Source organism: Panthera leo, chromosome A3 (genome assembly GCF_018350215.1).
Source record: "Panthera leo isolate Ple1 chromosome A3, P.leo_Ple1_pat1.1, whole genome shotgun sequence".
In the NCBI taxonomy this organism is placed as follows: Eukaryota; Metazoa; Chordata; class Mammalia; order Carnivora; family Felidae; genus Panthera; species Panthera leo.
In genome coordinates, this window is record NC_056681.1 from 120,287,266 (window position 1) to 120,302,638 (window position 15,373).

The window sequence follows — 15,373 nt, forward strand, 5'->3', positions numbered from 1 at the left end:
ATTTCAGGAGTTAAATCCACCCTCAAAGGATAAGGAGCTGAAGACAATCAAAAGGACGTCACAGAGGTTTTGAAGGTGCTGCCGAAGAGGTCATATTGTACATATTTTGACCAATAATACCCTCCTACACTGTCTCTTGATGTGCACTTATAGTACATTTCTAACAACATTATTTAAATCACTTGGTCACACTGCACGGGTGTGTGGTGTGCATGTCGACAGGATATTTTGAAAACAGGCAGACTGAGATTTAAATCCTGATTCTGCATATACTAAGTGGAAAACTTCAGGCAAGTTTTTGTCTGTATTTTTTCTTTCTTTTCATTCTCTGGATCTTAATTTTCTCATATGTAAAGAGACCGAAGGTAATTCTCTGGTTCAGTGTGGCAGATTTATCCTTGTATTTTATTTTCCCTCCAAAATTATCTCTGAAATAACAAAAGAAATAAAAAAGAAAAAATATATCTCCAGCTGAAGGAAAGGCAAAAGACGTATGGCAGCTGACTTGAACGACAGAGCTTCTGAAAGATAAAACAGAGGGGACAAACTGATGGTAAAACCTTAACAAAACTAAAAAAATCTACAGTGGGAGAAAGAGAAGATTCTCCAAGAAGGGGAGTTTTCCCAAAAGAAGACCAGAACACCCCCAAGCTCAGTGGTCAATACAGGAACAAGCCAGGGGCGACTGGGCCACTGAACAGCTGCAGCAGGCCCTGCCCCAAGTGCAGAGGACTCTGGCATCTGCCCCTGGGATTAAAGGGGTAAGTGCCTGACTCAGGGTGGGAGTTCTGCCCAGGGAATCTCCCAGAGTGGGTGCCTGGGCTGCCACGAGGATTTCCCCATCACCAAGCCCCGCTCTCTCACAACAGCAACAAAGAAATAGGGCTTCTATAATCAGAACCTACTACATTCGCTGCCAGAGCAAAAGGGTTTCTCACGTTAGCTAAAGATACACTCTAGCTACCAAGATTGTTCATTCTAGGCCTTTGTCAGTGTATATGGATGGACATCTCAAATTCCAGAAAAGTCAGTGGCAGGAAAGAGAGATAGAAAGTTTAACAAACAAAGTAACTTTGGAGAAAACAAAGATAATTACAGAAAATGGATGGGTCCTAGAGTAAGTATAATAGATGTGTCACGACACAGACTGAAGAGTTTTTCATACCCATACAAAGTAATGGGCTCCTATAAAAAGATGGACTCCCCATCTTCTTTTTCCTTCTTCAATCCTTTATTCTGTTTTCCTTTATTCTGCCCAACTTGTTTCCTTAGCCTTATGCCTCCTAAAATCTTATTTTCCTTCTTGTCTATATTGAAACCATATAGACCGGCTGTCTGCATCTATCATCCTTGCCCTCGTTTACCTCAGTATCTTCCCTTCTATGCTTTTGGCCTTTGCCAACACTATAGCACAAGGTTTAACAGATTCTGGCCTATTTATATACTTTTATATATGGAGCTATATTCAGGGGAGGAAATCTCAAGAGAGAAGAAAGAGCTATTTGCCTCAGGACAGACTATGAAGGAAAAACACTCCATTTTCACAGTCCTATAGAGCTAGAAAACACTTTCTATTTGTATTATCTTTAATTTTTATCAAATTAATACAGGCACATAATTTTTAAAGTCAGAACCAAAAGGTCTATTATGAATAAAAGCAGTTTTATGCTTTACCCCTCAACCATTCTCGATTTGTGTAGGTGTTTTCTTTGGCACTTACCTATTTATTTCTAAATATGCGTATGCTGCTATTCTTTGACATCTTAATTTCAGATTACCAACTTCCCATCATGGCAGAGGAAGTCTTAATTCTCCCATATCTACCTCTCCTACTACGCCCTTTGTCCCCAATTCCCTAACAGTGATTTCATATGATTTTTCGTTCATTTGTTTGAAAATATCTTCTTTTCCATGTTTTCCTCCTCTTTCATTGTTTGTTTGTTTCTGGAATTCTTATCTACCATTACTGGCCCTCCTAGGTTGATCTTAACTTTTTCTTCCAAATTTTCTATTTGTCTTTTGGTCTTTTATTTTTTCTTTCTGAAAGTTTTTCTCAGCTTTGTCTTCTAACGTTTATCTTGAAATTTAAAATTTTTGGATATCTAATTTCCAAAGGTTCTTTCTTGTTCGTTGCCCCCTTTTTTCTTCCCATATTATTTATGGATAAATTATCTTTTCAAAAATTTCAGCATTTTTTTTTTTTTTAGTCCATGCACTCATTGTATAGCTCTACCGCATACTCTTTTTCTGTTTGTTTCTTTTACTCTCTTTCAAGTTGCAGACTTCCCTCAAAATCCTGGTGATGTCTGGCTATGTCTGTTCAGTGTTCTAAAACACTGACTTTGAGAGCTAAGCGTGAGGCCTGTCTCCTGGGAGCCTTCTGTTGGATATTAGATGGCAGGAGGATCTTTGCACTTTAGGGAGCTCTCCTTCCATAGCTATAGCCAGTCATCTCTGTTCTGGTCATTCAGTGTCTCCTGAGATAAATCCTCAAGTCTCCCATATTAGATGGAGAATGGGACCAGGATCAAACCAATCAGTATGCAGACTTTCATTTTACTGCCTTTTAGCCTTGCACCTTCTTGTTTCTCCAACTGTGTCTGCCATCCCAGAGTCTGGAGCCTCTCAGTTCCAATTAGAAGAGGCTTTTGGAGTCATTTCATCTAATTCTAATTCTCCTTTTACAGATAAGGAGAATAAAGCTCAAAAAATTTTATCTGTCCAAAGTAATACTGTTAATAAATGGAGAACGGGAGACTTGAATCTGGGCTCCTGCTTACAACCAATGCTCAAGTCAGCTGAAAAACTGCTTCCAAAAATGTCAGAAATGACTCAAGACTTTTCTTTCCAGCTTCCTGGAAATCCTGGCAGACTTTTAGGAGGTGTGTCATGACAGCTAAAAGCTGCAGTAGAACTGAAATAAAATGAGTCCCACATCTGATCCCATCAGAAGAATGACAAGACTGGTCAGGAACACAGGCAAATTTTGAAAGTGAGCTAGTTAGTTTCCAGATGACACAATGGAATTACCACCACTGTTATTTTAAACTTCAAAATTTGATGGGTGAAAAAAACTTGACAGCCCTATCTTCATGAAGTATTATCCTATCAAAGTGTCTCTCTGGGCTGGAGTAGAAGTGACCTATTTCAACAGAGCTGTCTCCTAAATGGTGCTCCATGGGAAAAAATGCATTACTTGAGAAAAGGAATTCCATAATTAAGAAAGTATGGTCAATGCTTTACAGAAATCTACACTGGTATCTTTAACACAGGACTTTTTAAAACCTTTAATATGCACTGTGGAATGGCATACGTGCCATGCCATGTACCATCCACCCAGTGGATTTTCGCACAAAATCCCTTTTTTTTTTCCAACTCCTAGGACTAGTGTTCAATGAAGACACTTTGGGAAATACAGTTTGACCAATATTATATTTGTGAAAGTCCTGCTATGGAATATTTTGGGTAAGAACACAAAATTATTTGCTTCAACATTAATTACAAAAGGATAGAAGTTATCCCATAATTTAAAATACACATGATGAGTCAAGTTTATATGTTTAAAAGTAACTGTATATCATTTACAGTGGCATTACTAAAAAGATAGTTCACTCTCTGGGGGCCTGGTGGCTCAGTCAGTGAAGTATATGTCACTGGATTTCAGCTCAGTCATGATCTCATGACGACGCCGACAGCGTGAAGCCTGCTTGGGATTCTCTCTCTCTCCCTTTCTCTCTCTCTCTCTCTCTCTTTCTGCTCCTCCTCTGCGTACACACACACTCTCTCTCTCTCTCTCTCAAAATAAATCAATAAACTTAAAAAAAAAAAAAGAAAAGAAAAGACAGTTTACTCTCAACAAACAAATGGTCTGTGCAGTAATGGTGAGAGACAAAAGCACTAACCCATATTATCATTAAACATTTAAAATGAGGTTTTCTCCTCGACACATACTATTCAGCCTGGAAGTGGGTCTGGCAGTGGTGGACTGAAGCGAAGCTGGCAGGGTCTCGGATTTGATCGTTACATTGGTGACCGCACCATCCATCCTCTCCGGCTCACACAGGCCTGGCAACTGGGCTGCCTTCTCCAGTGTGGGTAGTAACTGATCAAACTGGTCAAGGTCAGCTGTAAACTAAGAACGGAAACCAAAGTTAGAGAAAATATATTCTATACTTTACCTGAATCAATGTAGAAAAAAAGGTGCTCCTGGGGCGCCTGAGTGGCTCAGTTGGTTGAGTGTCCAACTTCGGCTCAGGTCATGATCTCGCAGCCAGTGAGTTCGAGCCCCGCATCGGGCTCTGTGCTGACAGCTCAGAGCCTGGAGCCTGTTTCAGATTCTGTGTCTCCCTCTCTCTCTGACCCTCCCCTGTTCATACTCTCTCTGTCTCAAAAATAAATAAACATTAAAAAAATTTTTTTTTTAAAAAAGAAAAAAAGGTGCTCCCTTATACTCTGTGAGTTAAGTGTGACTATGAGGGAAAGAAAGAAGAAGTAATCAGGAAGATTGGGGCCTCACTGAAATTACGTGAGCTACTAGAAAAAATGTGGATGCTTATGATATTAATATAGTGTAAGATATAAGATAATATACACATAATATGTGTCTACTATATTTGGGTACAAAATTTACGCACAGGAAAAAGATTGGACTGCAAAGAAGTATCAAAAGTACTGTGTTACACTGATCGTGGATGATTTTTGCTGTCATATTTTTTTTAAATCTTGTAAAATGACTTACTATATGATGGAATGAAAAATAAATTCACAATGATGTAACTTTATAATTTGAAATCGTTTGGGAAATATCTTAATAAATCGTACATCAGCTTCAAAGATCCTAAGAAGGTCACTTCCACTTGAGGATTTAATAAAATAAGAAACATATATTCTAGGAGCTCCTGGGTGGCTCAGTCGGTTAAGTGTCTGACTTTGGCTCAGGTCATGATCTCACAGTTCTTGAGTTCGAGCCCTACAATGGGCTCCGTGCTGACAGCTTAGAGCCTGGAGCCTGCTTCGGATTCTGTTGTCTCCCTCTTTCTCTGCCCCTCCCCCACTCACACTCTGTGTGTCTCTCTCTCAAAAATAAATAAACATTAAAAAAATAAATTAATTAAAAAAAACCCCAGAAACATATCTTCTAGACTAGACAGGGTATCCCTACATCTGTATGAGGTTATACATAGGAGGAAACTGACCTTTATTTCCCAATATTATTCTATTAGGATTACTTTGAGATAATTTATCAACATAAAACAGGGTTTCACTATTTAATACAACTAAAATTTATATTTTCAGACTGCATATACAGAATTATATACATGCATTTTTTAAATGTCTGACATCTTCCACTTAACATTACATTTCTGATTCAGAGATCTTGTCACATGTAGCAGCAGTTAATTTGTTTTCACTGCTGAAAACGAACCCATTGTACGAACACACCACAGTATATATCCATCTTACTGTGATGGATTTATGGGTATTTTCAGTCTGGGGCTAATACAAATAAAACTACTATGAACATTTTTGCACATGTCTTTTGTTACACATGTGCAAAAAGTACTAATTATAAAGGAAAAGACTGGCAAATTGGACTACATTAAAATGAAGAACTTCAATTCATCAAAAGTACCATTAAAAGAAAGAAAAGGCAAGTCAAAGCATGGAGAAGTTTGCAAATATATAACCAACAAAGGACTCATCCAAAAAAATGTAAAGAACTCTTATAAGTCAATTAGAAAAAGACAACATATTGGGAAAATGGGCAAGCCACTTGAATAGGCAATTTACAAAAGAAGATATCCAAATGATCAATAAACGTTTATTAAGGAAATGCCAATTAAAACTATGAAGTACCACTACCACAGACCCCAGAATGTCTAAAATTTAAAAGACTGACAATACCAACTATCAGCAAGGACATGGAACAACTAGAAGGAATTCTTTGTACACACTAGGAAAACTGGCATTATCTACTAAAGATGAACATACACGTATCTTATAATCTTGCAATTCCACTCTTAGTATAAACTCAGCAGAAATGCACGTACATGTAAACTAAAACAGATGTACCAGGATTGTACAGCTAATTTTAAGGAGAGTTTTAATATAGTTATTATTTAAAGCTGTTTTTCAGCTTAAAAAACAAAGTATTAATTTACTTGTACCAAGAAACATAAGGGATAGCCTCATCCTCAAAGAGCACAATGAAGAATTAACCACAATAGTGTTATTGCAAATGGTACAGAGACAATACGGAGCACTATGAATGCAGAGGAAAGAAATGTCTAACGAGGACTAGAGGGGGAGGCTTTATAGAGATGATGTCTGAACTGGTCTGTGAAGGATGAAGAGAAGACATAGAAAGGAGAGCAAGGCAGAAGATGCTTAGAAGAGACATGGCTTATCCCAGGAATGGCAAGGACTTCCATGTGCCTAGAATGCAGTATGTCTGAGGGAAGAGAGAGATCTCTGTGAGACAAAGGTAGAATATAAAGCTGGCTCAAGAAATGAAAGACCTATGCACACTAAGTGTGAATCTTGTTTCACAACGGAGAGTCTCATTAATAAGCTGCTTTGTAACTGTATTTCCAGCTATCTCATACTTGTCTATATTCCATCTAAATAAGTTGTTAGCTCCTAGGGCGAAGAGACCATATTTTCAGTTTTTCTTAAATTCCTCCCGAGTCCACGCAACTATTCAATAAATGAAGCTGGCTGTTAATTTCACTCCACCCCCCACTTCAGCCTGAACATAGAGGTTTCTAATTCATAACAATTTATGCAAAGATTTATTTGTGTTCACTTCTGTGTCAGGGCCTGTTATGTACCCTACTTCCCAGAATACTCGAAGTCCCTCTTCTGATAAGGGCTGAAGGCTGAGAAGAAAAACAGCCTCAGAAAACGCTTCAAAGGAAATTGAATAGCAAAGCAAGCCAGACGAGACAGTCTTGTCCACCGCCTCACACTTCTCTCCCATTTCACTTACATCGGAGCTTCCCAAACTTAGCTATACATCAGAGTTCCCTGGTGAGCTCCTTTAAAATACCGACTTCTGGGTTCTATTTTCAGAGTTGGATTCAACAGGTCGGGTTGGGAGGAGGGGGCAGGAAAGGTATGCTCAAAAATCTCCAAAGTTGTGAACTGATTTTATAGAAAGAAGAAAACATCTACTTGCTTAGAACGCCACACTAAAACTGTAGCCCTCCGAAGTTCCAACGAGAACTTTTGAGGGCATCCTGTGATTTTTTCAACCATTGATACTAATCTTTTAATATATGCTCAGCGGGTAGGACAAAACACAGCCTGAATCCAAATCTGGTTTATGGCTGGAGGAAAACAAATGAAAAGGGAAAAATAACTATGCACGTTCATTCTCTAAAGCAAGGAATTACCTACCTGGCTCTGGGACTCCAGTTTAATTTCCTCAGGAGCAGGTTTGGTCATTGGGGTTGGGTTTGTGTTACAAGGATCCATCTGTTCTTTCTTTTCCACTTTCACCTTCACATCATCCAGGCTCAGGTTTGGAGTTGATCTTATATCTTTCTCATCTTTATCTAAAAGATATCGTAGGAGCTGATGGTCTTTTGATTCTTTTTTCTTTGAAGCATCCAGTTCTAGTTTTACGCTCGAGTTCCCTTGTACCTGTCCAGTCACTGACACAGAAGTAGACGCACTGTCCTTTTTATCAGGCTCGACAGATAAAGTGGTGATATCCGAGGGGCTGCCCTCCTGTAAGAGCCTGTGCAGAATCTTGTGCCGCTCTGTCAGTGAGCTATGAGAGGAGGGGCAAGAGCCACTCGAAGAGTTACCAGAGGCCGAGCCGGAAGTGCCTGAGCAAGACAGTACCTCTTTGCAACTTGTGTCTATATCGGCATGCCGTAACTGCTGCTCTGCTGTTGTTGTCAGAAGCTGCACTAGTTTGTGACTGGTTTGGGAGTATTTATTGTCTCCATCTGAGAGTCTGTCATTGTTATGCAGAAGCCCGGAATCCAGAGGTTTGCCATCACTAGAGCTGTTGTCGGACTGAATCATTTCATTTAAAATGGATGCAATCTCTTTGTTATCTTTGGACTCAGCTTTTGTGGGCTGTATATTTAATCTGCTAGGTGAATTCTGAGAGCTCATCTGCCTGAGGACTGGAGAACTGGCAGAGAAGCCAACGGAGTTATTGGGTCCTTCGTTCATACTCTGTAAAGATGTTACTGGGATGTTTGAATAAGATCGGTTACTATTATTACAGGTAGTACCTGTCATGCCAACGGGAGAGCTTAATGTTGGAATATTAGGAGGAAACGAATTGTTTGGCATCCTGGGCCTTGTTGCCAATCCAGAACTAACTTGTCTCCTTGGAGACATGAACTGTGCAAGAGATATTCCTGTACCTTCCATAGGAGAATTATTGAGGTTTAAGGAGGGGTTAGTGCTCTGGGAACTGGCCTGTCCCTGGTTTAAGGCAACACTGGCTACAATCTGATTTCCAGGTGAGCATCCAAAACTCCCTTGGCTGTTGCTAGAGTTACTATGACTGCTGCTATGGAGGTCTGAGCTCTGTTGGCGGTTTACTCTGGGGGATACCATGTTGTTGCTGGATGGTGGCAATGTGGATGAACGAGCCACACCATGAGCCGGAGAGATACTAGAATTGACGGACGGGTTTACTCGGGAAATTGACATTCCAGAATTAGTGTCATCTTGAGGAGAAAGACCACTGTGTTCCCTAGGAGGAGAAAAGACATTATTCAAACATCTCCACTGGTTTCCATTAAAATATTTTTATGATGCATATTATAAACCAAGACCATTAACCTCATTAATACTGCAAGCCATCAAGAAAAGAGCTTCTGTATCACCTTAAACTAAAGAGAAACAGTGGACTATTAGTACTATTGTGAAATATTAGCACCACTTAATGGGAAATGGTGCTCAAGGTTCCATAAATTTGATAACGGTTTCAATTATAGGAAAAAGAAATCTTTCTTGGCCTTGGAAAAAATCCAATATAGGTACTTTTAAACTTTTCAAAATGTAATATAAATACTTAACATTACAATAATATTTTTGGTTGAGAAACTTCCCACACCTCTGTTTATAAAGCCTTTATTCATGACTCCCTTGTTACAGCTTTTAAGTATTTCAACTCCAAAGAGGAAGACTGGGTAAGGAAAATACTGTGTCACTGATGTAAAAATTAAAAAGGGTGATATGCAGACATAGCAGATGTTTTGAAAGAGAAATCACAATATGAAAAAAAGAACTGTGCTAATTCCACTCACAAGAATAAATTAAACTAAAATTAGAAAAAAACAGAATACTGAATTCAGATTTTCATCGAGCTCTTTACTCAAATCCATAATTATGACAACAGATTTGTGACTGGTATTACCATGTTCCAATAAGCAAATATATCAGATGAGGAAAAGATGAAGTGAGGGGAAATGTCTTTGTTTTTGTTTAATGCTACATTTTAAATAGTTACAAATGTAGGGTTTTGAATAATTCATAGGATAAAAGAATGGTTCCATGAATTTACCATATATACCAATGTAAAATGTATTTAGAGAGGGGAACAAATTAGAGGCAATGACACTCGAAAATCTCAAGTTGATAGTTTAATGACTTGTAGTTTCAGAAACTGTCAACTTGAACTCAGGAGCCATCCAGTCTGCACTAACGAAAATATAACACTTTTAAAAATAAAAATAACAATAGTAACAAACTCTGAAAGCTTTTATAAGACCAAAGTTCACACGTGGAATGTTGGATATTTTTAGCCACTTTTTTGGTTTTTACCCCCAAAACACATATTTTCAGCCTAACCTTCCCTGTGTCCCTTTTTAAACAAAACAAGAGAAAACAAAAAACAAAAACAAAAACAACAAAAAGTAAGGCTACTGTTATGCGACAAAACTATAAAACCCAGTATGGATATACTGATTATATACTCATCACGCTAGTTTTAATTTAGAATTTTTGTTTTCTAGCCATTAAAGAGTATAAAAAATTTCTTCTCTAAGAAGAGATATGTGAACTGACTTATATCATATGAAGCTCTCCAAATAAGTAGTACCTGTCGATGATATGAATTCCCATGATGAAAGGTTGCATGTCTGGACTTTGAGGGTAGCAAAGCTTACACTTGGTGTGGGCGCTAAGCATTGTCCCATCATTCAATATGAATCTATAGGATGGGCTGGACGCAGTGCCACGGGTCATCACTGTTTCAAACGAAAGAAAAACCTAGTTAAAATTCTGACACTTGCACTTTGGGTGGAGGAGAGTTACCATGCCTTCCTTCTACCTTGAACCTCATTTTAAATGCCCTCCCAACCGCTGCCTGCTCAGTCAAAATAAAGAATACCTCAGACAAAGCAGAGATCTGAGCGGGGGAAAAAGATTCTGGTTGAAATAGACCACTTAATGACAAGTTTTCATTTAGTACTACTTGAACGAGTGCCTCTTCACAGAAGTTAAAATTATGAAGAAACTTCAAACCAGGCAAAAAAAGTCAACCTTAATTTTTCTCCATAATGGGACAGCTCTTCAAATTGATTAACTGACCATTAAAAATACCAGGAAGTAACCTTCTCTCCTTTCCCTTTCAGTATTACCTCAAACAAGTTTTTTTCTTTTTTTCCTTCCCTTTACTGGCTGATTATTTAATGACAGCTTTACTGAGATGTAATTCATATACCATGAAATTCACCCTCTCTATGTTTTTATTAGTATGCAGAGTCACTTAACTGAAATTCAAATGTAATTTTTCACTCAGGAATGTAAATCACTGACAAATTACTGTATTCACATATATGTATTGTTTTTGATGTTTGAATTTAGTGTAGTAAGCAAATTAAGATAAAGCCAATGGTTACTAATATAAAAAACAAAAACTAGGTTAAGGCAGTCAAATTACTATATAAACATGATCTGCTTTTGTCTTAAAGCTTTATTAATAGCAGACAAATTCTAGCCATATTGGTAAGTATTTATTAAATATGTAAAGGCTATACCAGACTACTAAGTAAGAAAATGTCATAGGTATTTTAGCAATATAATAAAATTCTATTTTAAGAAAGATTTAGTAGGTAGATTCAGCTATACCAAGGTTAAAAACCATATTCACTGAAAAACAAGAATTACTACCACAAATGACTATTACAATTTAGCCTGCAATAAATGTTAGTCCTATTCTTCAAAGACATTTCAGAAAGCCCTTCCATTACATTTTAAAGACATGTTAAAAAGACTTAAAATGACCAATCACTAAATATTTTTTGAAGCTACATATTACTTTAAGTAAAGAGAAGACATACTCTCTTTTATTGCTTTGGGTATACTTTACATACTGAAAGCGGGCATAATCTGTTGTAAATCTATACCATACAGAAATCAAACTAAGTACCAAAATTAGGATATAAACTTAATTGAAAGGATTAAGATTTATGTCCAACCAACCACATTCCTTACCCATTTGGCAATTTCAGCCAAATCACTGGTATATTTACCAAATATAACATTCAGAGAAATTTAGTACTTAATGAAATAACATCTAATGAAAGACAGTCTTAAAGGAAATGAGTAATTTTTGTATAAGGATACAAATAAATGTTTGGTGTACCTAAATCCCAAACTGTTAAATCTTTACCAATATGTTTTGGAAAATATATCTACAACAAAAAGTAGCATTTTTAAATAAATTATTAACTTGGGATAATGATAAAGCCATAGCTATGTAAAGGGCCAAGCAAGATATATTTCATGTTATTTTGCTTATGCCATTTGGTCTATTTCTTCATCATTGTTTATTGACCTTAGGATCTCCCCATTCTGCTGGAAAACACTGGCTCTTCACTATTGAGCTGAACTGTCCGATATGGTATCCACCAGCCACATGTGGCTATTTAAATTTAAAATTAAATAAAATTTTAAATTCAGCTCCTCAGTCACACTAGCCACATTTCAACTACTTAATAACTACATGGGGCTAGTGTCTCCCATACTGGACAATACGGCTATGTACAATCTGACTACCACTTACATTTCCAATCTTATTTTTCATTGCTTCCTAAACATTTCTTCTATATCTCTTTATTTTTTATTAATATATTTATTTATTTTTCAATTACATCCAAGTTAGTTAGCATATAGTGCAACAATAATTTCAGGAATAGAATCCAGTGACTCATCCCCTACATATATCACCCAGTGCTCATCCCAGCAAGGGTCCTCCTTAATGCCCCTTGCCCATTAAGCCCATCCCCCTACCCACAGCCCCTCCAGCAACCCTCAGTTTGTTCTCTATATTTAAGAGTCTCTTATGTTTTGTCCCCCTTCCGGCTTTTATATTATTTTTGCTTCCCTTCCCTTATGTTCATCTGTTTTCTATCTTACATTCCATATGAGTGAAGTCACTTTTGTATCTCTTTAAATAAGAGGCAGATGGGGCGCCTGGGTGGCGCAGTCGGTTAAGCGTCCGACTTCAGCCAGGTCACGATCTCGCGGTCCGTGAGTTCGAGCCCCGCGTCAGGCTCTGGGCTGATGGCTCGGAGCCTGGAGCCTGTTTCCGATTCTGTGTCTCCCTCTCTCTCTGCCCCTCCCCCGTTCATGCTCTGTCTCTCTCTGTCCCAAAAATAAATAAAAAACGTTGAAAAAAAAATAAATAAATAAGAGGCAGATAACTTCAGACATTTATTTTTCTTCATCAGCTAAAATAAACATAAGGGCTAGTTCTGTGTCCCATTCTTGTTTTCCACTCTCCTTGAATTGTGCACAATGCTTTGCATATAAAATCACCCAGTAAGTACTTGCTGATTGACCCTCAACTTGAATCTCATCTAAACAGACTAATAATGACTTGTGATCAACTACTATAACTTTTCTTTAAAGGATAGATTTTAAATCTTAGCTGATAAGATAAATGCTTATATCTCAGTTTATGTTCTTGCTCTTACATGACTCTGGACTTAATTTTTATAATGAAAATTAATGGAGAGAAATTTCTTGATTTGTTGGTAAGCTGTATAAAGTGAGAAAGAACTAGAAACTCAGACCAGCATGGGAACACTAAGATCTTTAATGTGGATTACAGAAACATGATTGGTCCTTTGGTAACTAGGCTGCCTTAACTTGTAGGATTATATCTATCTAAACTAGTAAAAATTCCAAAATTGGGGAACCCTTCTTAACTTTATTCAAGGAAATCACTACACTTAAAAATTTCAAGTTAGATTATTTATTTTGGATGGTAGTGTGTGGAAAAAAGACAGCACACATAATTCACACAGTCGCTCTTTGAAAAGAAACAAAGGTAATATTAAATAGAGTAAAGCTTTAATTATTAGAACTTAACTAAGACTATCCAGTTAACTAAAATTCTTCTGGTGCTCAACTGTTCAGACAGAAAGGTAAACAGGACAGTAATATGGTTCAATGAAAAGAATAAGAGCCTAGAAGTCAGATTTAGACTTGAACTCTGACTTCGTCATTTACAAGTTTAGGATTTCATAATGCAAATTAACCTTCGCCCATTATCACTAAAACGGAGCCAGTAATGTTGTGAGATAATATCTCATATGGAGCCTAGTACATAGCAGGTACTGAATGAATATTTCCTGAATAAACATCAAAGAAAAAACAAACACAAAGTACATGCGTCCTGAGCCATACACATTCAACCAATCCTTAGATACCATTCACACCAATAGCTTCAATCCTATATAACGATCATTCATATTTTGAATTAAGACATGATTTTACAGCTTTACAGAGCTGGCTGGATAAACATTTGCTCTGCACACCAAATTTTCACTTTAAATGGGTTTCAAGGTTTACGACTGGACAAAACTATTTGGAATGTCATTTTGATCATAGCTCCTGGCCTTGTTTTCCAGTCTAGGTTTGCCAGGTATATAGCTAGCTACTATTGTAATTCCTGACTACTGTGTCCATTTCTACAATTTTTAGAACACTTAGTGTGAAGGGATACCATTGATGTGGCATTATTGACACCCCCGAAATTCTTCTAGGAACCTTTAAAATAACAACTGTCTTCATCCCCCCTCCAGAATAGGCCTCAACACAGCTATGAAGCAAAGGAAGCCATTCCCTCTGGCCATCGGAGCTGTAAAACTAGAGCTATTTGGGTTTGTGACTCCACCAATCCAGTGCCGAGATCACCTCAAGGAGCATGCGCTACTGACAGTAAATGTATGGCTGGTATAAAATGTGTGGCAGAGCACTACAGGTCAATGCTGGGAGAGATTTCTTTTTCCTTTTGGTATTTCCCTAGATATGTGCAGAAGAATGCAATTTAAAAAACTGTTATTAAGGTAAAGAAAAAAATTACCCCTCGATGCTCTAAGATATTCAATCACCAATGAGCAAACCCTATTCAGTATATCAAAATTTCTAAAAAAGAAAAATAAATTCATATTTTAAATACTTTCAACAAGCCTGACAAAAAAAGATTTTCAGTTAACTCTGTGATAAGGACCATGGAATTAACCACATTACACAAGTCTCAGAGAACATTCTGGTTAATCATTCATATGGGTGCTTATGTTTTACAGCAATGCTTCCAAACTTCTTGATACTATAAACTCCTTCCACTTGTCTCATGATTTTTTAAATTAAAATAACTTTATTTTGTGATTATAACATTAATAGAGAAATGAACAAAGAGCAAGATAAAGTCATTTGTAATCCCATCACTCAGAGATAACCACTGTTCACATTTTGTAAGCCTTCTAGAATTGGATAAACAAACATACAGAAGTGAGGTCCTACTATATATGCTGTGCTTTCATAGCCTATTTTTCAATATAACAATATATCATGGACATCTTCAAAGCCAAGAAATGATGATCCATTACATCACTGATAATAAATAAGCAGTTCTTTAATAAAACTTTCCTAGGTTATCTAGACCAACACTCCCCATGAATGCTACTCTCCCTAAATGCTGATAGATGTGCTACAGGAAGAAGTATTCTGAGAAAAAATAAGTCTGGATAACAAAGTTAAACAGGTAGCTTTAAGGTGGAACCTCCCAGAAACTTAAATACCTTAATTATGTCTTATGAATCCCCAAGAGTGGGGGACTGAAACATTCCCCAAACTGAATTCAGCACGAAACATAATTTCTTAGTTATAGCTATTAATGTCTTGTGGAATGTAGGTTTACGTTTTCCAAACTTCTCTGTAAGAAAACATCTTAGACTATACACCCTGATTCAGTAGTGTGGGTGGAGTCCAGAAATCTGGTTTAACAACTTTCCTCAATGAATCTTATCAAGGACCTCTGGGATGCATTTAACCCAAACCTTTCTTGAAAGGAATGGTTCTCAATTGAACCAAATCTGGAAAACCTTTTCAA

The 15,373-nt window shown here is 37.3% G+C and overlaps 1 protein-coding gene across 16 annotated transcripts in view; it reads right to left on the bottom strand.

Annotated features, from left to right (window-relative positions):
* NCOA1 (nuclear receptor coactivator 1) overlaps nucleotides 1-15,373 on the bottom strand; it is a 222,125-nt gene that overhangs the window by 43,817 nt on the left and 162,935 nt on the right. For all 16 annotated transcript variants that reach the window (XM_042933544.1, XM_042933531.1, XM_042933532.1 and 13 more), the window contains 3 exons: nucleotides 10,070-10,217; nucleotides 7,399-8,719; nucleotides 3,952-4,132 (listed from right to left, as the gene is read on the bottom strand). In XM_042933544.1, the coding sequence (XP_042789478.1) occupies nucleotides 3,952-4,132; nucleotides 7,399-8,719; nucleotides 10,070-10,217 (1,650 nt within the window). The remainder of the gene's footprint in view (nucleotides 1-3,951; nucleotides 4,133-7,398; nucleotides 8,720-10,069; nucleotides 10,218-15,373) is intronic.